Raw genomic sequence first — 26,211 nt, 5'->3', positions numbered from 1 at the left:
ATACTGTAAATATGAAACTTTCTTTTACATAAACTTAATGGTAAGCATCATATTGTTTTTCAAGGATTCTTTCATGTTTTTCAGGAAGGTGATGTCTGGCCCAACTCATCAGCTGAAATCACTGTGTACTTTAACCCTCCGGAAGCCAAAGTCTACCAACACACTGTTTACTGTGACATTTCAGGTAAAGACTTCCTGTATGTGGTAAACCCAGGTTACCAAGTGCCCAGAGAGTAAAGTGGGGTGCCTGAGACTATGTGTGTCTGTACATGCGTGCCCACATGTGTTCAGGCTATGGGCAGTGCACAATATCAGGAGGGGAATAATGGAGTCAAGCTATACACGACTCACTTCTTTCTAAAACAGATCAAACTTTGAAGCACGTGACAGTTGTGGTGTGGTGGGTGGGGGAGGATAGAAAAACATGGATCTGAGTTTCTCCTTGAATTCTAGAGCAGTAAGAACATTCCTTGAGACAGGTCCTCACAATTTATTTTTTGTCCTTTTTGTAGTATTTGGCTACTTATTTTTTTTTCTTTTTAAGTTTTTATCAAAGCAGTGCATGCCAAGTGGGGTGGGAAGGCAGCCTGGCAGTGGCCAGAGCCACAAGGAGGGTGTGCAAGTATGGGTGGCAACATGATGGCTTCAGAAGATTATACATAGAAGAATTAAGCAAAAAAGTAAATCTAGTGGGGATAACAAGAGCCAGTGGTTTTCACTCTTCGAGGAGGGAGATACAAATACGGAAAGGAGGAAGACCAAGATGAGCCCTTTGATAGGGAATAGAATTGGCATTATCAGTATGAACCACGGTTGTTTATATGCAGAGATATAGACATATATGTAAGTGTGTGTATATGTTTATGTACATATACATGCATGGTTCCTAGCTATGTCCATTGAGAGGTCCTGGAAGCTTTGAGACCCAAATAGCAATGAGCACACCTGGAACCCAAAGCGTGGTTTCTAAATCCCACCCTCCACTAAAAGAAACCTTAGAGAATTGACTGATTGCAGGACTGAAGCAGAGAAAGAACAAGATGAGCCTGGAACATTCTCTTGTGTTGGAAAGTAAGAGAATGCTCAAAAAATGACAGAAACATGTCAAAATGACCAGCAAAGGGATGCCCACTGACCAAGTTTAGAACAACTTGAGAATCAAAATAATGACATTAATAGTTTAGAATCCATTGAGTTAATAAGAGTCTATTCAATAAAATTTACCATTTGGCAATCATAGTAATAACCAATTCAAGGATAAAGCATCAATGGATCTTAAAACTAATGGGTGAAAGCGGGGTGTGGAATAGGATTTTATGTAGTCTCAAAATATCCTTTTTCAGAATACTTATTAATTATAAAGAGGAGAAAATGTACACTGAATAAAGGTAGTAGATATTATCTTAGTTAATACCAGCAGTAATGAGCAAATCAGCCTCTTGGACCACCTGCTAGGATGCAATGAGAATACAGCCTCTCTTCAATGATATTAGAGCCAAAAATAGCTAACTTGGGTCTAATCATGAGAAAACATCAGACTAACCCCAACAGAAGAACAAAACAAAATGACCAGCCTATAATCTTCAAGAATATCCAGGTCTTGAAAGTCAAGAAAGACTGAAGAACTGTTCCAGATTGGAGGGGACTAGTAAAACATGACATCTGGGGCAACGTGAGCCTGGATTAGATATTTTGCTATAATTCTATGCTTGCTAATTCCCTTGCTAATCCCTTGCTAATCCCTTGCTAGTTCTATGCTTATACTGCTATTTGTTATCATTTGCTCTGAGTTATCAACTTCACACATTACTTTTGAGTCCCCAATATGAAAGATGAGGATTTAGTTCACTTACATTTCCTCTACCTCTTCCTGGGCTTATTGAGTTAGAATTTACGTGCAGTGAAATCCACCCTTTTGGGGAGTGTAGTTCTGTGAACTTGGACAAAACGAAACAGTCATGTAACCACCACCAAAATCAGGTATTGAATCTCTCCATCACCACATAAAGTTCCCTCATGCCCCTTTGCAGGGAGCTCCATCCCCCACCTCAGCCCCTAGCAACCAATTACTTTAACATATTTCATTTTATGAATTTTGTTTATAGCCAAAATTAATATACATACTTAAAGCTATATTTTTATTCCATCAACTCTATAATCTCTCTTGATGTGTAAGGATTGGGACCCCCTAACTTGCTCACCACCATTCCACACTTTCTCCCTCTTCTGGGAGTTGTTCTGCTTATATTATCATGATTGATAACCATATTTAAATCTTCTATTTTGTCTACATAAATTGTATACACTAAAGTGTATTCTGGGATTGCATTTTATCCTCTGTTGGTCAAGTTCTGACTTTTAGTCACTCAAAGAATGTCCCTAAGGTCTATATCAAGTAGGTTTTTTTTTTAAATGTTCATCCGTTTCTCACAATTATGCTTTGTTTTAGCTTACTTCATACTTGACTTAACTCTTTTGTGCAGCTTTTGGGTTCCCCCCCACTGTGGTTTCTAATTCCGCATTTCTTTACTCCTATCTAATTTTAGAATTTATTCTCCTCGAAGACATTTTTCTCAGAGACTACCAGCTTCTTATTCTAATTTAGATCAGTCACCTCCTACACAGTTGTTATCCAGGAATTATGTTTTAAATTTCCATGTGTGTTCCATTACATCTTTTCACTTTCACTTTGCTTAAGTAACCTCCTCAAAAAGGGTATATAAAACAGAAACTGACCCTTGAACGTCCCATTCTGTCTCCATATTCACTTGATAGTTTAGCTGACAATAGAATTCTAGGTTTAAAATAATTTCTCCTCAGAACTTTGAAGACATTGTCCAAATTTTATTGTAAAAATCCAGATGTCTCAAGGTCACCTAATTCTCATTTCTTTATAGGTGGCCTGTTATTTCTCTCTCAATATTTTCTAGGGTTTTCTTTTTGTATTTGGGGTCTGAATTGTAATGAAGCTATGTCCAAGAGTGAGTTTTTTCTAATTCATCCTCCTCAGTTGTCTGTGGGCCATTTGAATCTGATTACTCATGTGTCACTTCAGCTCTGGGAAATTTTTATTTTTAAACTTTTATTTATTTTAAGTGGGTTTTTCCAGGACTCATCAGCTCCAAGTCAAGTAATTGTTTCAATCTAGTCGTGGAGGGCACAGCTCACAGTGGCCCATGTGGGGACCAAACTGGCAATCCTGTTGTTACGAGCACCACGTTCTAACCAACTGAGTCAACCAGCCGCCACTGGGAAATTTTATTTTATTAGTATTTTTGCATACTCTTCTCTACTTTTTAATTTTATTCTTCTGGAAATGTTAGCAGTCCAATGTTAGACCTATAGGATTTTCATCTGTTGTCAAAGAACAAACTTTTAATCATCAAACATGAGTAATAAATGACACAAAATGCCATTCAAGGCTATTAAATAAGAACACCCAGAGAAATGCTGATATTTATAAGTCAGAAAATTCCAGGGTAGTTGGTATCATGCATTCATCGCGTTTCTTCCGATGTCTTCTGGTCTATGGTTGTCCATTTGTACGTAAAAATGAAAAAAATACTACCTGCCTCTGCTGTTTCATGTGTAGGTCTCCAAGGACTATGGCTGTGATGATTATTTTAAACTTGAGGGGCGAGTAATAAGAGCGCACAATCATTAGTTTTTTCGAATGCAAAAATTCTACTGTTCTGCTGTACTCAGAATATTTCTAGTCAAATATCTACGCAGTCCCTTTTCTCTGTGTATAAAGTGGTCAGGCAGTCGAAGAACAGTGCAGAAGGATGGGCTGCCTGACCCATAACTGTGCCACCCTTCACCTCCTCCAGGTGTGTGTTCCTTTCTGATGATGCTTACTTCACCTTCCATGGTTCACCATCACGGTGATTTTTATGATAGTTGTTTTATTATTTTACTATATAATTGTATCCCCTATGTATGCATCCCTAAACAAAATAGTACAGTTTTGCCTGTTTTAAAATTTATATATTAAAATCTATTCCACGTCTTACACTGTTAGCATCAGGAAGCCTAAAGCCACTCAATAAATATTGATTAAATGAATGAGCAAATAGATGGAATAAAAACATGAATATGTGAGTGAATGAATCCTAATTTGATCTGGTCTTTCCTTGCCCATGAATGCAGGATTCTCAGGATGGCTCCAGGATGAATGCAGAACTGACTAGGACTTTCTGCATAGACATTAGTTTGTTTCTGCCCTTTCGACCAGCAGCATCTATCCCAGACTTCTTAATGGGTCTAAAGGAAATGGTACATCAGTGTTCAGATACAGCCTGGAAGTGCTCCAGGGGCCCCCATGCCACAGGTGGAAGGACCGCCCCCCTCTTTGTGGCTCCCCTCGGCCTGTGTGCTTGGCCAAATTCCAAGGGGTTGGCTGCTCTCTGGGAGGTTCCCAAACATTACATAACTAGTTGTATTTATCTATTGTTTCATTTGCAATTCTGAATTCTGTCACAGAATTCACATTCTGAGTAAACTGAATAGTATAATTTTCCATCTGCATGACATTGTTCTTTGTTTTGTGAGTGGTATTTTAAAATATACAATTGCTAGGGAAAGGCTTTGTTTACATAGTAATTCCATATTACCTTCCTTGTAAATTCCATGTAATTCTATGTGTCTTTTCAAAGGCTCGTGATGATTCCTTACTATTACCTTGGTTGTAGATCACTGAGAAATACTTCTTGGGCAGATAGAAAAACTTCTACCCTTGCTTTATTTTATTTTGCTTTGCTTTTGTTTTCTTACGTGCTTGGAGCACATAGAATCAAATACATACAGACATGCTGCTGCTTCTCACACCTTTTTACATAAATGATAGCATACTTTACACAATGGTTCTGACACAGCTTTTTAAATATTTCTTGGAGATTATTCCATAATACTAAATTTAAACGTTTTATTTTCTTTTTATGGTTGTATATGAATCCTTTTTATTTATATGCCACAGTTTAACCTTTAACCTTTGGTCACTAAGAAATAGAACATAGATTCAGAAATGAACATTATACATGCTGTGGTAATGGCCTCCCGAAGATGTCCATGTCCCTGAACCTGGGAATATGTTACTGAGGATATGTTATTAATACATTATATGGCAAAGGGGAATTAAGGCAGAAAATAGAATTTAGGTTACTAATGAGCTGACCTTAAGGTATGGAGGTTATCCTGGGTTATGTGGGTGGCTCAATATAATCACAAAGGTCCTTAAAGGGTCGAAGAGGGAAGCAGAGATTACCAGTCTCAGTGTCAGAGTGACACAATATGAGAAAGACTTGAACAGCCATTTCTGGCTTTGAAGGTGGAAGAGGCAAGGAATTCAGGCAGCCTGTAGAAACTGGAAAAGGCAAGTAAATGGGTTTTCTGCGAGAGCCTCCATGAAGGAGCCCTGTCAACACCTGATTTTAGCCTAATGAGACCCATCTTGGACTTTTGATCGCCAAAACTTACAAACATTTATTTTTTCTAATTTTTCAATTATAGTTGACATACAATGTTATATTATTAGTTTCAGGTGTACAACACCCTGAATAGACATGACCTCTAGAACTTTTAAGATAAGTTTGTATGATAAGCTACAAAGTGTGTGGTAATTTGTTGTAGCAGCAATAGGGAATTAATACACATACATACATATAAATCATAACATAATTATAAGGCAAACATATGTAATTGTCACCAAGATCAATAATAAAATATTGCCAGTCCCTGGAAGCCCCCTGGGTGTGTCCCTTCCCAATCACACTCTACTCACCCCAACCTTCCCCTGAGAAAATCACCATTCTGTCCCTTATGATCATTATTTCTTTGATTTTGTTTAGTTTTTAACCCCTATGTATGTGTTCCTAAACAATACAATCTAGTATTGCCTGTTTTTGGAATGTACGTCATTGGAATCAATCTGCATGTCTCACCCATGTGTTGCCTGTAGCTCTAATTGTATTTCATTTTCATCGTTGTATAGAGCCCTGTTACGTGAATGTGTGTTCAGAGACAGGCAGTAGCAGGGAAGGCAACTATCACTGGTCTTAAGGGAGGCCTGTCAGGATTCATGAGATTTAACTCATATCCCCACCTGCGACTTTATCTTTCAAAGTTTTATATCTAGGCTCATTGAGTACAAAGATATACAAAAGCATAGTTTCTGTGCTCAGAAAACATAGAAATGAACAGGAGAAACGGACACAGAAACCAACAGGTACATTGCAGTGCTCGACACAGGGAATCAATGAAGACTACAAGAGGATACAGGGCATGTAGCTCAGTCTTGGGGTGTTTAAGGAAGGCTCCCCAGAGAAAGCGACTCTTGATTAGTCTAGTTCAAAAAAAAAAAGGTGGGGTGTGGCTAGGCAGGTCAGACAGGGAAACACTGTGAAAATACATAGAAAAACACTACATGAGAATGTAGAGCATGAAATGGCAAAGAATCACGAGTTCTTAGGGTGTGGCTCCCAGAGAGACAGAGACGGAGACAGAGAAAGACAGAGAAATAGTGAGACTGGAGAGGGAAGTGGTAGAGGCCGGAATTGAAGCTGGAGGCTGAAGTAGTAGATGGGATGAAGTTCATAGAAGGCGGCCCTTGAATGCCAGACTGAGAGCCTTGGACTTCGTCCTGAGTGCAGTGGGGAAATGACTGAGGGACACTAACGCAGGGGAATGACCTGCTTAGATCTGATTATGGCAAATACAACGTCATGAAAATCTTTCAGTTCATCTGAAATGGAAATTTTTTTTTCATTTAAAGATTGCAGATTTTCTTGGAAGCAGTTAAAGCTGAATGTTAGATATTTATAAAGACTTGCTGATGGTTTCAACTAGGTCTTGAAACTGATCTTTTATCTATCTTGACTTTCCAATAGAATGTGGAAATTCTGAGTTTAATCATGAATGTTACCTTTAAAAAAAAACTCAAAGAGAAACTGCATATATTTGGTTTGGATCACCATATGGGAACTTCAAAGGAAGCAACACTTTCTGATTTAAACTGTGAAATGTATTGCTAGATAACATCGTTAATGGGTGCTTCAGAGTCAAATGCAGAAAAGCAGCGTGGTGGAAATGATTCCAGATGCACCTGCTTCCTTTAAAGACCCAATTAAGAGGAAACCTCAATGTCCATTTTTATTCCGTACATCGTAAGTGAGAAATATCTATGGTTTTAGCAAGTTTAGGGCTTTTTATCCTAATTAAACTAAAGAGTGCAGATTTAATTAGATTTAGGAAACAGAAGCTAAATCATTTAAAACATTTTTGGGTTTTCACAGTAATAAGTGAGTAATACTCACATATATGTAGTTTTGCTTCAGGTTGCAACCTTATAATATAAGGTTTCTTAGTCCCATGAGCAAGAAATTATTTTCTTGATCAACCACTATGTTTACTTTAAATTGTTTTCAGTTATCAAATATTTCAAACATAAAGAAAAATCCAGGCAATAACACAAATATCTAGGTATGTAGGCTCCAGATTTAAGAACACTTGAACAAATAGAAAAGTATGCCCATGTTTTTGGTCAGGAAGATCAACATGGTAACTAGGTCAGTTCTCCCTAGATAATGTAAATGTAAATGTAATGTGATTCCTACATAATGTAAATGTAATAGGATTCCAGTGATAATATCAATAAGGTGTTTTGTTTGTGTGTTTGTTTAAATTAGGTTGGTTCCAAAGTTTCAGAAGAAATAGACTAGGATTGTCTAGAACATTCTGAAAAACAAGAATAATGTGGGAGGCCTAGCCTCCCCATGTGTTAAAATTTAAACTAAAAAGCTGTAGCAAATACAAGTGTATGGTTCTGGAACATGAAAAGAAAGTAGCTATTGCATCAATATTCATTTTTTTCATCCTTACGAACAACAAAAATCAACATGCTCTAATCCCCTAACCTCTACACTCCCCTAAATCTACATTTCCCAGTGTCCTTGATATGTGAGGAAAATAAAAACCCTAATTTGTTTAAACTACTTTGTTCCATTTATCTTTTGCAGCATAATGAGCTACTCTAAATTTAGTTTGTTAAAACAGCTAGTAATCGTTTCTTTCGCTCATAGATTAGCGATTTGGTCAGGATTCAGCAAGGACAGTGCCCCTTTGCTCCACATGGAGACAGCTGGAGAAGCTTGAACGACTGATAGCATTTTAGTAGCTCATCCACCTACATGTCTGGCAGGCTGATCCTGGCTGCAAGCTGGGACCTCACTAGGTTCTGTTTGCTAGAACTCCTATCCACGTCCCCTCCACGTGGCTGCTTGTTTCCTCGTAGCATGTACAATGGACCAAGTTGTTTATATAAGAAATCTCCTGCAGTCTAATTGTCATTTTTTTAGGTGATCTATCTTTTCTACAGGTTGATATTAAGAATTACTTTATGTTTGGTGCCCTACAGTTTCATTGTGGTGGATTTGCCTTTATTTATCCTACTTGGTACTTGATATGCTTCTTCAAACCAAGAACCTTTCATCGATTCTGGAACATTCTCAGCATTTATCTCTTTTTCATTTATTCTCTCATATAGCTCAATGTTTTCATTTCATTATCTCAGTTTTCTCCTTCTGGGAATTCTTTTAAATATATGTCTTCCTATGGAATTGCCATATCTTTTAACCTATCCTTTATATTTCTGATTGTCTCTCTATGATACATTCTGGGTATTATTCTAAGATCTTTCTTCCAGTTGACTAACTATTTTCTGTAGCTATGTCTACTTTTTGGTGTATTTACCTCTTCAGTTTTTAATTTCATCAACTTGATTTTTCAGTTTTAGAAGTTCTGTATAATTTTAACATTTTCATTTTTTCTCCTTTATTATGGTTTCTAATTCTGTATTTATGTTTTTAAAGTTTTTAAGAATGCTCTATTGAGTTTCTTTAAGAGCTTTCTATTATCTCAAATTCTTGGGGTACTAATTTACATATTTATGGTAACCACTGACTTTCCTCATACTGGCTTATTTCTTCAGATGGTTTGAAATGTTTGTGTTGTGAGCTCATTTTTATTATGTGCTATGGACTAAATGTCCATTTTACCCCAAAATTCATATGTTGAAACCTAATCCTCACTGTGATGGTATTTGGAGGTGGGGCCTTTGGAGGTGATTAGATCATGAGAGTGGAGACCTCATGAATTGGGTTAGTGTCCATGTAAAAGCTCCCTCACCCTCTTCGTGAGGACGCAGTGAGAAGACAGTATCTATGAACCAGGAAGTGAGCTTTCTCCAGACACTGAATATGCCAGTGCCTTGATCTTGGACTTTCCAGCCTCGAGAACTGTGAGAAATAAATATTTAAGCCACCCAGTCTGTGGTATTTTTGTTACAGCAGCCAAAACAGACTAAGACAGCATGGGTAACTGGATCGTGGAAGTATTCCTTCAGATCAGTTTTTTGTTTCTTCTGCCAAGGACCCTACAACTTTTATTTTCTCAGCTTCTGACTCTTTCACTTATAATATAGTGTAAATTTGAATCCCATGCCTGTACATGGAACTTTGATTTCTTATAGGAGCCTTTTTCCTCTATTCAGAGTGCCAGGTAGAGGACAAGCTTCATCACTGCTTCCCTAGACCAATAGGTAGAATTTTTCTAGTTTCCCTTTTGGAAAGAATTATCCTTTCCAAGGTCCTGGATCTAAGTTCAGTTCCTCCTTTTCAAATAGGAACAAAGCCGTATGTCCTGTTTCTGCGAGGGTGTTAAAACTTGAGCTCACACTAGATCATAGGCCTGTATGTACTTTATAAATCTTCGAGTTTTCTTTTTATTTCCAGCACCTGGTATTTTCCTTTTTTTCTTTCATTTGAGTTTGGGTAAGTATTAAAAAAAATGTTTGTCGTATTTTTAGTAAGGTGTTTTTTTTTTTCATATTTAAAGTTGAAGGATGGACTGAGTCAGCTAACTCTGCCATGTTGTCAGAACTTAACATAGTTAATAAAGTCCATGTTTCTCAAGGTAGTGTCCTTAGAGAGTCTGCTTATTAAAAATTACTCTGCATATTAAAAATGCCGATTTTGGGGTTTCATCTATGTTTTATTGAATTAAAATCTGGAGATGGTGCTAGAGAATATCTGTTCTAAATGAGGACTAAAAAGTAAGTGTGTAGCAAGTTTGCTGGATACCAAATCTATATATAGAGAAATCTATTTTATTTCTATACAATAAACAATGGGAAATTGAAATTTTAAAAAGCACTATCACTTAAATAGCATTAAGAAATAGGAAATACTTAGAGATAAATTTGACAAAAGACTTGTAAGACCTACACACTGAAAACTACAAAACATTGTTGAGAGAAATTAAAGACCTAAATTATACCTTGTTAATAAGTAGGTAAATTCAATGTCATTAAGATGTAATTTCTCCCCCAAATTTATCTATAGATTCAGAGCAATCCAAATCAAAATCCCAGTTGCGTTTTTTGTTGAAATTGACAAGCTGACACTAAAATTCATATGGAAAGGCAAAGAACCTAGAAGAATGAAATTGGAAGGCCTACTACAATCTGATTTCAAGAAAAATTTTAAAGTACAGTTATCACAATAATCCAGGATAATCTCCCCATCTCAAAATTCTTAATCATCTGAGATAATGTTCTCCCTTTTTCCATATGCCATATTAATATTTACAGGTTCTAGGAATTAGGATATAGATATCTTTGGGTGCCATTATTGAGCCTACCGCAGACCCCATGTGGATGCCCAGTTGTTTTAACTCTTTATACTATGTAGTCCATCTTTCTTTATTGATAGTCAACACATGCTCTGTCATTAATCAGAGTTTCATAGATCAGAGTTTTCATGTGTGCATTTATTCAGATTCTGTATTCTGTTTCCTTAGGCATTTTTGCATTTTCTACTCCAATACCATATTATCTTAATTGCAATCGCTTGATAATAGATTTTAATATATGAAAGGCCAAGACCCCTTAATTTTTTCCTCTTTAGGAATATCTTGGTTATCACTGGCCCTTTGATTTTACATTTAAGTTTTATAATCAACCCATCAAATTTTACCAAATGCTACCTGCTGGCATTTTGTTTAGTAAAGTATTAAAATGATAGATGTAAATCAACTGGAAGAAAATAGATAACTTTATGTTATTGAGTCTTCCTTTTCAAGAACATAGTTCTAGTTCTCTATTTATTTAGATCTTTGTCAATATCTTTCAATAAAGTTTTACAATTTATTCCTTGAAGGTCGTAAGTATATTTTGTGATATTTATTTCTAGGTACTTTATATTTTTGTTGCAGTTGTAAATATTATCTGAAAAATTAATTTTTCTGACTGTTGCTGTGTATAAAAATGCAGTTGGTGTTTGTATATTGATTTGGTGACATAAATCTTTATCTTATTAATTTTAAAAGATCATTTCTAGATTCTTTAGGACTTTCGGGCAGACAGTCCTAAAATATGTGAGTAATGGCAGTTTGTTCTTCCTATTTGTACTTTCCCCTCTGTTTTCTTGTCTTACTACACAGGAATGGAGCTCAAGTATAATACTGGACATCTAAGATATCTTAGATGACAAGTTTTGAGAGCCCATGGTTACATTTTCTGGTATTTAATGCAATGTAATCTATTGCATTCAGGGGCTGTTAAAAGGGTTCTGTAGTGCATCTCTCTGCTTTTCATGTGCGAAAGCAGGATACTGTAATCATAGAAGAAAAATTGTCCTTTTTTTGTAGAAAACATTTTAATATTTTGCTCTTCTAATAAGTAATTTGTCCTTAGAGTTTACAAGTTTCTTCAGACTTTTCCCTCTTGCTGCTTTTTGCCAAGACAAGAAAAATCCCTGCTTCAAAAATCTTGTGGAAAAGTAGCATTTGTATTGTAATGCTAAAATTTAGACTAACTTATAAATGCAAAGCTGGGTGTTACTTGTACTCCCATTCTATCCTGGGTGAGGGAAAGTGCTAGCTACAAAGAAGGTAAATTCCTTAAAAGTAATTAATAACTTCCAAAGAAACATTTGGCTCACTGCTTTATTACAACACATCTCCTTTTTATTATTTTTATTATTTATTAAGGAAGGCAGTCAAGGTAACAGATGGGGAAAGCTTTAAGTCTGACAGTTATAAATAGTCTTGCAGTTTATTCTACAATATATTTGCAATTCCCTTTCTTTGCCATTCTGAAAATTGGATCTCTGTCAAAATACTTTTCTCTTGACCATAGTTTTAAACACTAAAATAATGGAGTAGAGTGGTGAGGTTTGGGCTTTCTGAAAGTTTTGCTTATGTGGTAGAATGTTGTCAACTCACATACCTGGTCCTTAGAGAAACTTCTTTTCCAGGGTCAGATGGTTTGGGGTGGGGAGGAACGCTTTGAATAAATCAGTTGTTCCAATTATTACTAGGGTTGCTTTTGTTTCTTATAATCAAATTAATATTTGCCCAATGACCACCGTGTTGCCAAGCACTACAGGAACACAGAGGAAAGTATTCCTGTCTTTAAAAGGACAGTCATGGAGAGAAGGCATTAAATATACAGAAACTAAATAGCAACAGAAGGCGGTGGAACAGAAAATGTCACAAGGCATTATAATGATGATAATAAATTAGAAATATCACTTGGTTATTCAAAGTGCATTTGCTTTAATGCTAAACATTACATCTAACAGAGAATCCAAAGTGTTTTGAATGCTCAGAATGTTACACACAGAGCCAATATATAACTTTTTCTTAAGTAACTGAAATTTAAGTGGTGCAAATTTAAGGAAAACCTGTCAAACTATCAAAAGATTTTTAAAAGTGGTGGTATCCCCCTCTCCTCCCCCTCCCCCCCCCAACAGGAGGATATGGAGAGACAGGAGCCATTAAATACTGTTGCTGTTTGTATGTAAATTGGTAGAACCTTCCTGGAGGGCAGTATGCCGGTAGCTGTCAGAATGTCAAATGTGCATCTCTTTGTTCTGGCAATTCTATTTCCAGCAATGGTGGGTTTGGTAATTTGGATCAACTCTCTCTAAGAACAGATAGAAGAGCAAGGCAAAGTATTTTTTAAAACTTGTTTTGAAGTAAAACAGAACTACTAGGACAGTGAAGAATTATGGAGCCAAGATCCAGGAGAAGAAAAAACCGACAATTAGACTTTTAGGGGGACCTCTTTATTCTTAGTGATACTGACTTTTTAAATAGATACAGCAGAGAGGCTGAAAAGTGAAGTAGAGTTAATGAAGAAAACATAGGAGCTAACGGGATACCCAAGGAGAAAGGGCCCTGGTAATCCCACAGGCTTGAGGGTGGGACCCTGTGAAGCGGCAACTGGAAGTGGACCAGCTCTCACAAGGACTGATGCTCAGCTTTGAATCAGTTTTCAAGTATTTATTTGATTAAGACCATTCTCCAAAGGGTTCTAAGAGGTAATTAATCCCTAATGTTCTAAGGCATCTATTGTATATGAGGAATTAACTTCTTTTCTTTATATCTAGGATGGTACTAGCTACATACCCTTCTTGGGAGAAGTGAGAAAATAGTCACTCAAATGATTTGCTGCAGGGCTGAATTCTCTCACAGAATCTAAGCTGTAATGGTTGGATTAGGTCATCTGGGATTGCTAATGCCCCCTAGTCACCAGCCAGAAGCTGGAGGAAGATAACATTTTAGGGCTTCAAGTTATCTCTATAGTTTATTATATACAGAGATAAGACTCAATCGAAATAACCAAGCATATAAGGAGGTAACACAAGCTGATAGAACGTCATGATAAACAATTGAAACAAACCCATGGGGGGCCAGATAATAGAATTATCAGACACAGATTTTTAAAATGTTCTTATTAAAGACAAAATTAATTGAGCAGAGGCCTGGAAACTACAAAAAAATCTAATGGAAAGTCTAGAACTGAAAAATTATAATGACAAATTAAAAATTTAGTAGATGAATTTAATAGCCTATTAGGTATAGCCAGAGATAAATTCTGTAAACTGGAAATTAAATAAATCAAAAGGAAATATCCACACTAAAGCATGGAGAGACAAAATACAGATTAGAGCATAAAAACCAAGTGGAATGTGGCAAAAAAGAGATATATAGGTTTTTTATAAAGGAAAGTAATTTCCTTAATATGTATTATGTATATTCTATTATACATATTAATAATGTAGAATATATATTATCTGTGTATATATTATAAATATATACATTATATAATATATTATAAATGTGTTTCTCGTGTTATCTATGTATAGAAGGAAAGAAGTAAGAAAATGGAGCATAAGCAATATTTGAAGAGATAATGACTAAAAAATTTCCAAACACTGATGAAAGGCATACATCCACAGACTCAAGAAGTGCCACAAACCACAAGAAGGATAAATGCAAACCATACCTGGGAACGTTATAGTAAAACTGCTGAAAACCAAAGACAAGAAGGAAATCTTAAAGGCAGAGGAAAAGACATACTACCTCAAATGAGCAGTAAGACTATAAGCTGAGTTCTCAACAGAAACGGTGGGAGATAAGAAGCAATAGAATGATATCTTCAAAGTGCTTAAAGAGAATATAGGAAAATTGTTCATAAATGTGTTCAAGGGTATTAGTTAGTTACATTATAATTTGTTATAGTGAAAAGTTGAAAACCACTTAAATATCCAATAAGAGGGACTGGTTAAAGATACTTACCTCTTCATTAGGTGATGATATGTAAAAATGTTCCCAATTGTTAAGTTAAAAAAAGCAGGTTATAAAATAATACAGCATATGCTCTCATTTTACATTAACAGTATTTAAATATGATTAAGCATGGAAACATCAGCACCAAAATGCTAGCAATAGTTATCTTTGGGTGGAGGAATTATGAGAGAATTTCCACTTTCTTTATAATATTTTTATAATGATCATGGTTACCCATTTTTAAAAAGGAAACAAGACCAGTTAGTACTTTAAAGGTTTGTGCCCTGTGTCGACCCTGGGTCCATTGTGGATGTGTAATAAAGGATATTGTTTAGTGGATTCCATTACCTGTGTGTGAAAGGAACTGCAAAGTAAGGATCAGGTAAGACTCCCAGACTCAGATCCCTTAAAACCATGCCTTTTCCTAAATCTAGGGAAGATCAATGTGAGCAACGTCCCTTGGAGCCCCACGGTGACTCATTTTACGAGGAACATCAATCAGTGGTCAGTTTTCTCTGATGTGGAGAAATTACTTTCCTTTATAAGAAACCTGAAGATACAGATAAGATTGGGTTAAAAATTTTTTTTAAATGTTTTTTTCTTCTGCTAAAATGTCAGTCTAAGTTGCAACATACTCATAAGCTATTTTCTAAGTAAGAAACAAATAGCATACCTGTATCTTAAAAATAAGCTAAATCTTCAGCATTGGTTAAATTGCAGTTCCCTCAGTTCCACGTACGGAATTGGTGCAATAATCTTGAGTGCACTGGTAACAAGTTGTGGATAATTTGGGATAATAAAGCATCACTTGGGTAGTAAAATTTGAATTGTTTTTATAGGCCGAGAAATCCGTCTTCCCCTCCGAATCAAAGGGGAAGGAATGGGACCAAAGATTCACTTCAACTTTGAATTGCTGGATATTGGAAAAGTTTTTGTTGGATCTGTACATTGTTATGAGGTAAGCACTAGAATTGTTCGCTGAGACTCAAACAGTACTTGGCTTTTTTTGGTTTTCTTTTGTGTGTGTTTTTATTGATAGAAAATTTGTGCAATTGTATCCATTGCCATTGCTCAGACTTATTCATGCACCACAGTGATCTGACTGTTTCTCTTCGCTCCTACTCTTATTGAGTGGAGCAACTTTATCCATCGTTTTCAGCCCCCTCTAACTTGACTAAAAGCACCACAGCCATAATTTAATTGGTTCTATCTTCATCTTTTTGTAGATTGTAAAGGGGAACTCCATAAATACATCTCCCCATCTGTTTAATGCTTTTTCTCTGACAACATAAACCCTATATCAGAGGATAGAGAACCTTTTACATTTTCCAGAATGTGCTAATGGGGGTAGCTGTTTTCACACCTAAGAATTTTCTCTAAATGTACTAGTCTAAAACCAATTATTTGAAAACCAGTCATTGTGCTTTCTGGAAGTGACCTCCCTGCTTTGTCTTTCCAATTAAAGAGAAAATGATCCTTTTACAAGATGTACTCATGGGTTCGTAAGGATCACAGTTACTTCAGTACCACCTCATCACTAAATTGATATCTAGGACACTTTTTCACACTTTCAAACTATAATCATTGAAACTTTATATTAGAAAGATTCCTAAATTGTAAATGGTTATGTTTTTATAGAGGTAATAATAAAAGCAGTTATTTAATGAGGGACAAATAGGTGTCAGGTTCCATGCTTTGTTATGTGTGCCCATCTATGTATATGTGTATAGTTTCTAATCCTTGCAAAACCGTGAAAGGTAGGTTTTATTGTACCTACTTTACAGAGAAGAAATATGAGGCAGGTAGGGGTTAATTCAGCCTACATCACCCATCATGCATGTTGAGCACACGTGCATTCGTTCATTTAGTCCTTACAAAACCCCTATGGAGTAGGTGCAATGACTACACCCATTTTATAGCTGAGGAAGTTGAGGCTTCAGAAGTTTTACTAGGTAAGGTAATTAATGCTCGATTGTGTAACAAACAAATAAAAATATATATTCTCTCAAACATGATAAGAGGTGATATTTTGTTGCTAATCAGCAGATGGCTCTCCTCCAGCAGAGAATGAGGAACTCTGGCTCCTTCCATCTCACGTCTCTGCCACCCCTATCACGTGACCTGCAAGATTGCAGTCTTATATGTATCACACTGGCAGAAGGAGAAAGAGCATGGAGGGTTGCACATGAGAGATTTTTATAGGAGGTAGCACTAGAAGTGGCTTGTATCACTTTCCTTTGCATCCCATTAGCTGTCCATAACTGCAAGGGTAGCTGGGAAATGTAGTTCAGCTGTAAGCACAGGAAGAAGAGGATATGGGCTCAGTTGAACAGCAAACCTGACTATGCCACATTTGTTAAGTAACGTGGCAAGGTCACACAGCTTGTAAATGTTAGGGAGCACTGGGTTAGCAGGGCTCTATGTCTTGTGGGAAGAGAAGACCCTTTGCTGGCTTTTCAGTACCTTAGGCTGTCACCATCGGCAAATCTAGCCTACCACCAACTCAGCCCTTGGCCCAGCCTAACCTGGCATGTGCAGTAAATGCCTGATTGCTGTTGAGAGCTTTCTGCAGTGTCATTTGTGCCCATCCTCACTAGAGTAACTGTAGCCGAAATGGGATGATGTGAAAGGTAAACAGAGATGTTAACGTCATGATGAGATGGCATATACATAAGAGCACAATTTAAATAGAGAAATCAGTAACATGACTGTCACAAAAAGAAAAGTGGCACAGCTATTCTGTTGCAATGTCCTGTACTGCATTTTGGGGGGAAAAATGGGCACTTAGGGAGGAAAAGCCAAAGGTACAATAGTTCTTAGCAAATTGATATTCTGTCTAATGTATCCAGTGTGAATTTCCCTTGCATCTTACAGACTGTGTCTGAAGGATGCCACATCACAAAAGGACCTTTAGTTCTGAGGCAAAATGGATAGAGTTTCCCTGAATGTAATAATTTCTTACAGATGTAATAGAAGTGTACTTTAGGTCACCACTTCTCACCCTCCCAGATTTGAACAGTAAAGCAAAGCACAGCCAGCTAAATAAGTGTTAGATGAGGTGCTGCATCAGACTGGACAGTTTTGGGAGCTGTGCCGTGGCAGAGAAGGACATGGTAAGGTGCTTCTTATGGGGATGTTTTGCACTCTCTGCATATTTAATGCTGATGCCTCATTGCATCTCTCTTTCAATTTATTACGTTACCTCTTTGAGACAAATTTGAATAACTACCTACTGCCCTTAGTCATTGCTGAGCTTAGCAGATCCATAAGGAATAAATCAGAACCCCAAGAGTATACACTGTCCCCCAATGTAATTAGAAGGAAAACAAATGACAGGGGCAAATTCTCATAAAGTTTCTTCTCTCCGAGGAGTTGGACTGCAAGGGTAAGGGTATCACCGGTAATCAAAAGGTCTCAGAATTCTGTCCCAAACAATTTAGTGGATTCTGTATACATAAGGAGGTGCTGCTTTGTCAGGGGAGAATGACATGCCCATGGAGGGGCTGGTACCTTACAGAACATCTGGGTAAAAAACACTGGTGTTAACCAAAAAATAAAAAGAATCCATCCATCTTCTCAGAGAGAAGAACAAGCATCCTTCAGGTCACCACTAACACTTTGAGTTGCCTTTGAGTTACCACTAGTGCATGTCAGTTGCTTCTTAAGCACAGGTAAATTTTAAACCCAGTCGCTTAGCATCAGGGCTATAAATAGCAATCACTGTCATTTAAGCACTCTTTGCCAGGCACTATGCTAAAAGATACATAAGTTAATAAATATCATCTTCACAACAATCTGAGAAGTTAGTAGTACGTTACTTACATTTTACAGATGGGGAAATGGGCACAGAGAAGCTAAGCAGGTTTCCCAAGGCCACACAGCTAGTAAGTTGGTGGCAAAGCTGGGATTTGAATCCATACCTTTGGCTTCTGAGTCCCCGGTCATAATCACTTTCTACATGGTCTCTTTCAAAGGAATGAAGGGTGAAGCCTGATTCCTATGATCAGGGAACTTAAAACAGAGAGAGGGAGATGGGAAATAAATGTAAAAAGATGAATAAAATATCAAGTAGCAATTAGTTATGTATCTATTTTGGTGCATTGTCCATCTTCTCTTGGCAGAAGTGGTTGTCTTTCTCTGCAAGAGCCCCTGATTCTGTTCTACATATGCTCCTGATTCCTTCTCTGCTTCTCCAGAGACAACCTGAGCTGGTGGGCCCCCCTGTATCCACCCAGCCCCATTCTCCTGGGTACCTATCCTGCTTCTTTTATTACAACAACATAAACATCTAGGCTAGGCACTGAGTATGCATTATCTCATTTAATGTAAATATATTAGGTCTCCTACCATACCTTCCCACAGCTCTGCCACCCCCATTCTCACTTTTCACTACTAATCTTCTCAAAACAGAATCTAGAATAGTCAACCACTATTTCCTCTGCACGCACTCATTTGTACTCTGGATTCTGCAATCACATTCCATCGGAATTACATTCTTCTTCAAGGGCAGGATAACCTTTAGTTAAAAATAAAAAACCGTAACATTTTCTCATTCAACCACGTTCGACCCTTTCTGGAAATTTTCCTCCCTTGGCTTCTAGGTTCTTAACATGCCCCACGTACCTTTCTGGACGTTTCTTCATGATCTCCTGGGCTCTTTCCTCCAATGCCTTGAGTGTAGGTTGAGGTCAGTTCCTACATAAAAAGAGAGGATGAGTTGTTCACCTGTTCAGGTGTAAGCATTGTCAAGGGAGAGAGATTGTGTCTCAGAAGTGCAGGAATAGAACTGTGTGGCTAGTACAGGTTCACAGAGAGGAACTGTGGGAGGTGGGAGCATGAATGGGAGCCTGAGCCAGCAGGAGAGAACGCTGAGTGCCTGGCACGAGCTTTTGACACGTACATACCTACCCAGTGTGCAGTCAAACGTGGGCAGTGGCATGGCTGCAGATCGCTAGTTTATAGGAATAAAACTTTTCTATAGTAAAACAACTGCCTGCATAGCATCCCCAAATAGTTATCTAGCCAATAGAGTTTGAGTTGAAAATATTCCAATAGGGTGAAATCTAATACCACAACTAAGAATCTGGCATCTACAATGATGTCACATTTATAGTCTTCAAGCTGCAATATAAACATAGGCTTAGGTAGTTCTTGCCCCTCTATTCTGACTTGCTTTCTATTTTTCAGTATGCCACCTAATCTCAGCCTTCTCACGCATGCGAGAGCAATACCTGCCTCCCTTGGTTACTTTGTAGAATGTGTCAAAACACCGTCTTTTAAGGCTCTTCTTCAGCAGCCGTGATTATGATTGTCAGTGTTTATAGCGTGAGTATAATATACGTGACTAACTCCATTTTAAAGAGGAGACAGAAATACAAAATGACTTTCTGGCTTGGGACTCCTGTCTTCAAACGTTCAAGAGAGAAGACTCTTCATTTCTGCCCTGGAGTTTTTCTTTGGTTCTAATTCCTGTCGCTGTGTCTGTGTTGCTATTAAACAATACAGCCACATGCTTATCTGAAAGTCAATCAGAGGCCCATTGTCTGCTTTTGATTGATACAGGCAATACTATTCAACAAAGGCAGCATTGATGCCCTCTTCAACGTGATCCCTCCAACTTCGGCTTTGGGGGCCTGCTTTGTTTTCAGTCCCAAGGAAGGCATCATTGAACCAAGCGGAGTCCAGGCTGTCCAGATTTCCTTCAGTTCCGCCATCCTGGGGCACTTCGAAGAAGAGTTCCTGGTCAGTGTCAATGGGTCACCTGAGCCTGTGAAACTGACCATTAGGTAAGATACATCTCTAACTTATGTGAGCACTAACTGAAGTTTTTACCTCCTGCTTTCTTAAACTTCATAACTAGAGCATATCTTTGGATAGTCATAACTATCTTTGTTGATATGAACACGTCAACATAACGGGGTGTTCTAAATTTCTACCAGTGTTTCCCTACTAAACATGTTTAACTCAGTGTAGCGTGGGTACAGATGCTATTTTGGGATCTAGTTTTTCTGTAAGCTATAACCTTATAAAACAAGCGCTTACTCATGAAATTACTTTCTAGGTGCTCTCTCTGTTTTAAGATGTTTAGGGAAAATAAGTTATTAATACCTGTGTAAAATCGTCTCCTTAACTATTCTCACAGTTTTGTTAAGACTTCATCTTTCATTTTTATTTTAAGGAAAATTTGTAAATGCTCTTACCTATGATGCCTGCAGGTCTTGTAAAAGAGTCTACTTAGACTGTCAGTCAGCAAAGGCTAGACACTTGCAGCTTTTGTGCTAAAAGTCTTTTGATGTCTTCTCCAGCTGCTTGTGATAATTGAATGTTATTAATAACAGAGCTTGTCCTCGGTTTTAAAAAGTTCTCTGTGACCAATCCATTGGAAAGATCTATAACTTTGGTTCCTGGTGCTTATAAAAACCACATCTTCAGAACGTACTGCAGATTCCATTTGGATTCCCACAGCAATAGGTTGTTAATTACCATGGCAGACCCTCTCATGATGGTTACTGCAAGCAGGACCTCCCTCCATCTACAACTGAGGTCTCCTTCAGAGTCTGGAGATAACATAGAAAAGAGACAGACACATATGGCCTGAAGGATTATAGGAAAACTTACTGATCTTATGATATCTACTGCAAATTTAAAATCTCAAGACCAGCTCAAGTGTCATAACTATTTCTTCTGAATTCTTTTTTTTTTTTTTCCTTCTGAATTCTTCCACCTAAGTATCCCTATTATGGGGTGAATTTCATCCTCCCAATTCATATGTTGAAGTCCTAATACCCAGTACCTAAGAATGTGACTGCATTGGAGATAGGACTTTCAAAGAAGCAATTAAGGTAAAATGAGGTCTTATGGATGGGTCCTAATCCAATATGACTTTATAACAAGAGGACATTAGGACAAACGCACAAATAGGAAAAGACCATGTGAAGACTTAGAAGGAAGATGGCCATTTACAAGCCAGGGAGGTTCTCAGAAGAAACCAATCCTGTCAACACATTGATCTTGGACTATTAGCCTGCAGAACTGGGCGGCAATGAATTTCTGTTATTGAAGCCACTTTGTCTCTGGCACTTTGTTGTGGCAGTCCTAGAAAACGAATACAACCCCTAACAAGTAAGGAGAATGAACAGGCATACGCCTCAGGGGTTCTGTGGCATGGCCACGACAGCCTGCTACAGTCATAAGCTTTAAGTCTGAAGACTTATCTGAAACATTCACAAGCCATTTATGTTCTCTTCCATAATACATCTGTGTTCGTGATAATAGAAAAAAATCAACGTTGCTTTCCAGATGTTTGAGTAACATTGACTCTTCAAGTAGATGCACCGTGGTTAACTGGCCCATCACTGACATCCTTCAGGTATGTCCTTACTATGAGAAAGACAGGAATACTTTTTCATGTTATGAATGTCAACTCACCTCTCACCTCTACAACAATTCTTATCTCATGACAAGCAGTGGAAATGGTTATCTGGATAAGCGGGAAGAACAAACCTGCAAATGCAACCTTTATCTCCCATTCAGAGATTATCTGGTCCCTCAAGGGCCCTCGATAATCTCCATCACATTAGCTATTAAAAGCCCCCAGCTGAGTCAAGGCTTTCTGACTTCTTGGCATCAGTAAGTATTGTTCAGAATCACAAGTACCCTCCACAACATCGAGCATCGTACACAGGCCTCCATACAGAAGTGGGGAAGATGAAACCTTCAAGCTCTGCTCTTGTAAACATTTAAGATAAGAAGAACAGCGGCCCTATCTGTAGGTAAGAAAGTATAGGATGTTAAAGAACCACAATTTTACTTTTCATGTGGACAAAGACAAAGCAAAATGCTGGCCAAGACAGGCTAACTGTCCTTCAAGCTGAATTAGAAAGTTCATCCCAATTAATCTGGCCATACCCCTTTTTAAATTCAGCCTAATAATTAACACTGTATCTAACTATCAATACACACACATTGCTACTCTATTTAGGAAGAAATGTGTATTTGTTTCATAAACTCTCCCAGGAACCTACTCACAAGTGAACGTGGACTAGTTACTACTCCAGGTGCTCTGTGGAGGTTGTCTCTTGCTTTATCTTCTGGACATTACCATTCACCCAAAATCCCATGCCACTTTCTTATTTTGGATGTTTATTCTTTCGAAGGGAAGGAAAACCTGACTGTGGAAAGAATGTTTATGTTCATCCCAAATCTAATCACAAATTGCTAAGAGAAATATTCTTGTCTAAATTGCATGTGTCCAAAAGTGTTCTAGCTCTTCAAACCATGAACAGTAATTTTGAAAACTTGGTAACTATCTGGTGTTATGAATAAATGCCTAATGATAAAGGGTGAAATACATGTTTAATATATTATGTATTCCCAGCTCCACACATTAATGTTGACATATGATTTCTCCAGGAACACCTTCTTGGGCCTTGTGGTCCAAGAAATCTCTGTAAAGGTGGTATTGTAGATTCTGGAGTTTTGCTTCTTATTCTTTTATTGTCAGGTACTCCTCTTTCCTCAATACTACATAATTTTGGCTAAGATGCCTTGAAAGATCAGAACAATTATCATACTTTTGCTGTTTTTATTACTCCTCCAACTACATGACACAGTCTTTTAAGTGGTTGGATAAACAACACTGTAAAATGAATGTGGTTTTAAAATTAAGCATGAGCAGTTTTCTTCCCTCCTATTTTTACATAATTTTATAAAGTTTTCACCATATAGTTTATATTTGAAATGCTTCACTTAACATATCGTAATAATTCAATCAGTCTAACTCTTAGTCTTCAAAATTATCATTTTAACAGCCCACTGCCTTGATGGAGGGTACAGAAACTGTCCTAATATTCAGAATCCCTGTTGGAATGAATGTGACTGTATCAAAGATGGTATTCAGCTGTCATTCCCTTAGTTGTATGTGCCTGTGAACAAATGTGGTTTAACTCTGGTTCTTTCCATTTCTGTACTGGTTAAGTGACTGCTTTGTGCAAATCTGTGAGCTTCTTTCTTACTTTCCTTTGCCTTTTGTACATTTCAGACACTTTTGATCTGTTTGTTACTTTGCCCCAACCCAAACTTCTTTTACCAGTTCAAGTATCTAACCTGTAGGCTTGTTTGACTTCACTCTCAGCGGGATCCTAATTCCTTGCTGAGTACCAAACACCCCTTTTGAAACCACGTTGGGTTATTAGCATGAAATAGAATAGGTGGTCCAGAGAAAGACTTTTTGAGCTGAAACTGCTGCATTGAGTCTCTGCAGTCATCGCTCCTCCCAGGCTTGCAGCAGCCTCTCACGACATCATGGTCAGATCTGTAGCGGCCAGAAGTAAAAGTGAGCAATGCGTTCAGCCTGGTGTGACACGCCTACATCACCAATATCTGGAGCTGGGTGAATAAGATGTATGCTTAGTGTGCTTTCTGGTATCAGTGGTGTCTACGACATTTAAACACTTGGCACAGCTAGAAGCTGTCAGATCTCTGTATTACAGGCATCCCTCATTTTATTCAGCTTCACTTTATTGTGCTTCACGGATGTGTGGTGGTGGTTGTTGTTTTTACAAACTGAAGGCAAGACCGTCCACCAACAAAAAGATTATGATTTGGCCGGCCCTGAGTCTCAGGTGGTTAGAGCTCCATGCTCCTAACTCCGAAGGCTGCCAGTTCGATTCCCACATGGGCCAGTGGGCTCTCAACCACAAGGTTGCCAGTTCAATTCCTCGAGTCCTGCAAAGGATGGTGGGCAGCGTCCCCTGCAATTAAGATTGAACACAGCACCTTGAGCTGAGCTGCCTCCCGGATGGCTCAGTTGGTTGGAGTGCATCTTCTCAACCACAAGGTTGCCAGTTCGACTCCCGCAAGGGATGGTGGGCTGCGCCCCCTGTAACTAGCAATGGCAACTGGACCTGGAGCTGAGCTGCACCCTCCACAACTAAGATTGAAAGGACAACTTGACTTGGAAAAAAGTCCTGGAAGTACACACTGTTCCCCAATAAAGTCCTGTTCCCCTTTCCCAATAAAAAAAATAAAATTAAAAAAAAAAAAGGTGGAGAAGAAAGAGGTCCGCTGGGGCTGTGCCAGCTGGCTCCTGGCCTGAGAGTCATCTATGCCCCACCTCGCGCTAAAAAAAAAAAAAAAAAAAAAATTACGATTTGCTTTATGGTGATACTTGCTTCATCGCCATGGTCTGGAGCCAAATCTGCAATATCTCTGAAGTTTGCCTGTATTTATTTTAAACTAGAGCATCCCTCTAAGGGATGCACTGAGAGAGAAATAGACCAACATTTAGAGTAGAGTGTTCTTAAAGGTCACCTATTCCAGTCCTCCCTTTGATACCCGAGGCCAAGAAACTAAAACCTATAGAGGTAACTTAACTGGCCAGGGTCACAGCCAGTAGGTGGTAGGAACTGGCTCACAACAGTTTTATGAGCGTGTGGGACAAGGAATGCTGGTATCATTGATGGTCTTTGATGTTTATTATATGCTTAGACGCATGTTTCTTTGTTGCCTGAGTTAACAACTTTTCGTGGTATGTGTCTCATCCACACTAACATTTTGTGCTGTTAGTTTGGTGATGGGTCTGCTGTGCCTCATCGTTGGTAAGAATGTGGTGATACGTTAACCACAGTATCATTTGCTGAAACCCAATGGTTTGAGAGCTGGAAAAGAATTTTAAGAACCACGGCGGTAGACCATCATCTCTTGCTGTTTTTCCAAGACCCAGATCTTATAATTGATTTAATGCCAAGTTACGGTTTTCAGTACTTACCCTCTCCCCAGTTCCTGATTGTTAGCCTGCGCTCACTGGATTCTCTCCCCATCTCCCTGCTTGTACTCCTATTTCCAGAGGCTGCGTCATTGGACCCACCTTCCATTTTAATGTTCCTGCTCTGCACTTTGGTGACGTTTCCTTTGGTGAGTACTTTTCCATTTTAAACTAGAAACTGAGAAGAATTATGTTTCTCTCCACATGGGAGAAGGAAAGTTTACAAAGAATATTTCTTACCATTTTTTATGGGTAATAGCTAAGAGGGTCTAGAATTTTTCTTCTTCTGCAGCAGTGGCATTTCCGTGCCATTTCCTAGTTTCCGTGTGAAAGTTGTTATTGTGTCCTGGGCACTAATAGCTGTCAGGCCCTGGCTGTCCCCCTCTCCCGGCAGGGAGACAACAGAGAGCCTTATGCTTCATTCCACTGTCTGGATATTATGAACATCCTATTTATATGCAGATTCTGGTTTACCGGTCTGGCTGCACAGCAGCCTTTCCACAGAGATGCTCTCGAATTTCAAGCGAACTCAGCGGTGGTTTGATTCAGGTGTCTTATCCCTCCAAGCGGAAGACTCTTCTGTTATAGTTTTGTGTTGTCTTCTCACTTAGTTACTTCTCTGAGTCATTTTCTCCCATCTAAGCTTCCCCAATAATAAAAATTATAACAACAGTAGCAGCAAAAGTTCCCATTTTATGCTTCTTTCTATATATTCCAATCACTGCTAGGTGAATTACATGCAGCACTACATTTAAACCTTTGAGCAATCCTATGGGGAGGCACTATTTTGGATCCCCATCTTACACTTGATCTTAGCC

The 26,211-nt window shown here is 38.1% G+C and overlaps 1 protein-coding gene across 8 annotated transcripts in view; it reads left to right on the top strand.

Moving 5' to 3' along the window:
* HYDIN (HYDIN axonemal central pair apparatus protein) overlaps nt 1-26,211 on the top strand; it is a 288,791-nt gene that overhangs the window by 72,418 nt on the left and 190,162 nt on the right. For all 8 annotated transcript variants that reach the window (XR_012490131.1, XR_002139687.2, XM_074314603.1 and 5 more), the window contains exons 10-13: nt 85-184; nt 15,468-15,586; nt 20,191-20,414; nt 25,475-25,542. Coding sequence is in view for 6 of the 8 variants with exons in the window: in XM_074314603.1 (XP_074170704.1) it covers nt 85-184; nt 15,468-15,586; nt 20,191-20,414; nt 25,475-25,542 (511 nt within the window). In the remaining 2 variants the exon portion in view is untranslated. The remainder of the gene's footprint in view (nt 1-84; nt 185-15,467; nt 15,587-20,190; nt 20,415-25,474; nt 25,543-26,211) is intronic.

Source organism: Rhinolophus sinicus, linkage group LG11 (assembly GCF_036562045.2).
Source record: "Rhinolophus sinicus isolate RSC01 linkage group LG11, ASM3656204v1, whole genome shotgun sequence".
NCBI classification, from domain to species: domain Eukaryota; kingdom Metazoa; phylum Chordata; class Mammalia; order Chiroptera; family Rhinolophidae; genus Rhinolophus; species Rhinolophus sinicus.
Note: the sequence above shows the minus strand (reverse complement) of the source record. Positions and strands in the feature narration are given on the sequence as shown.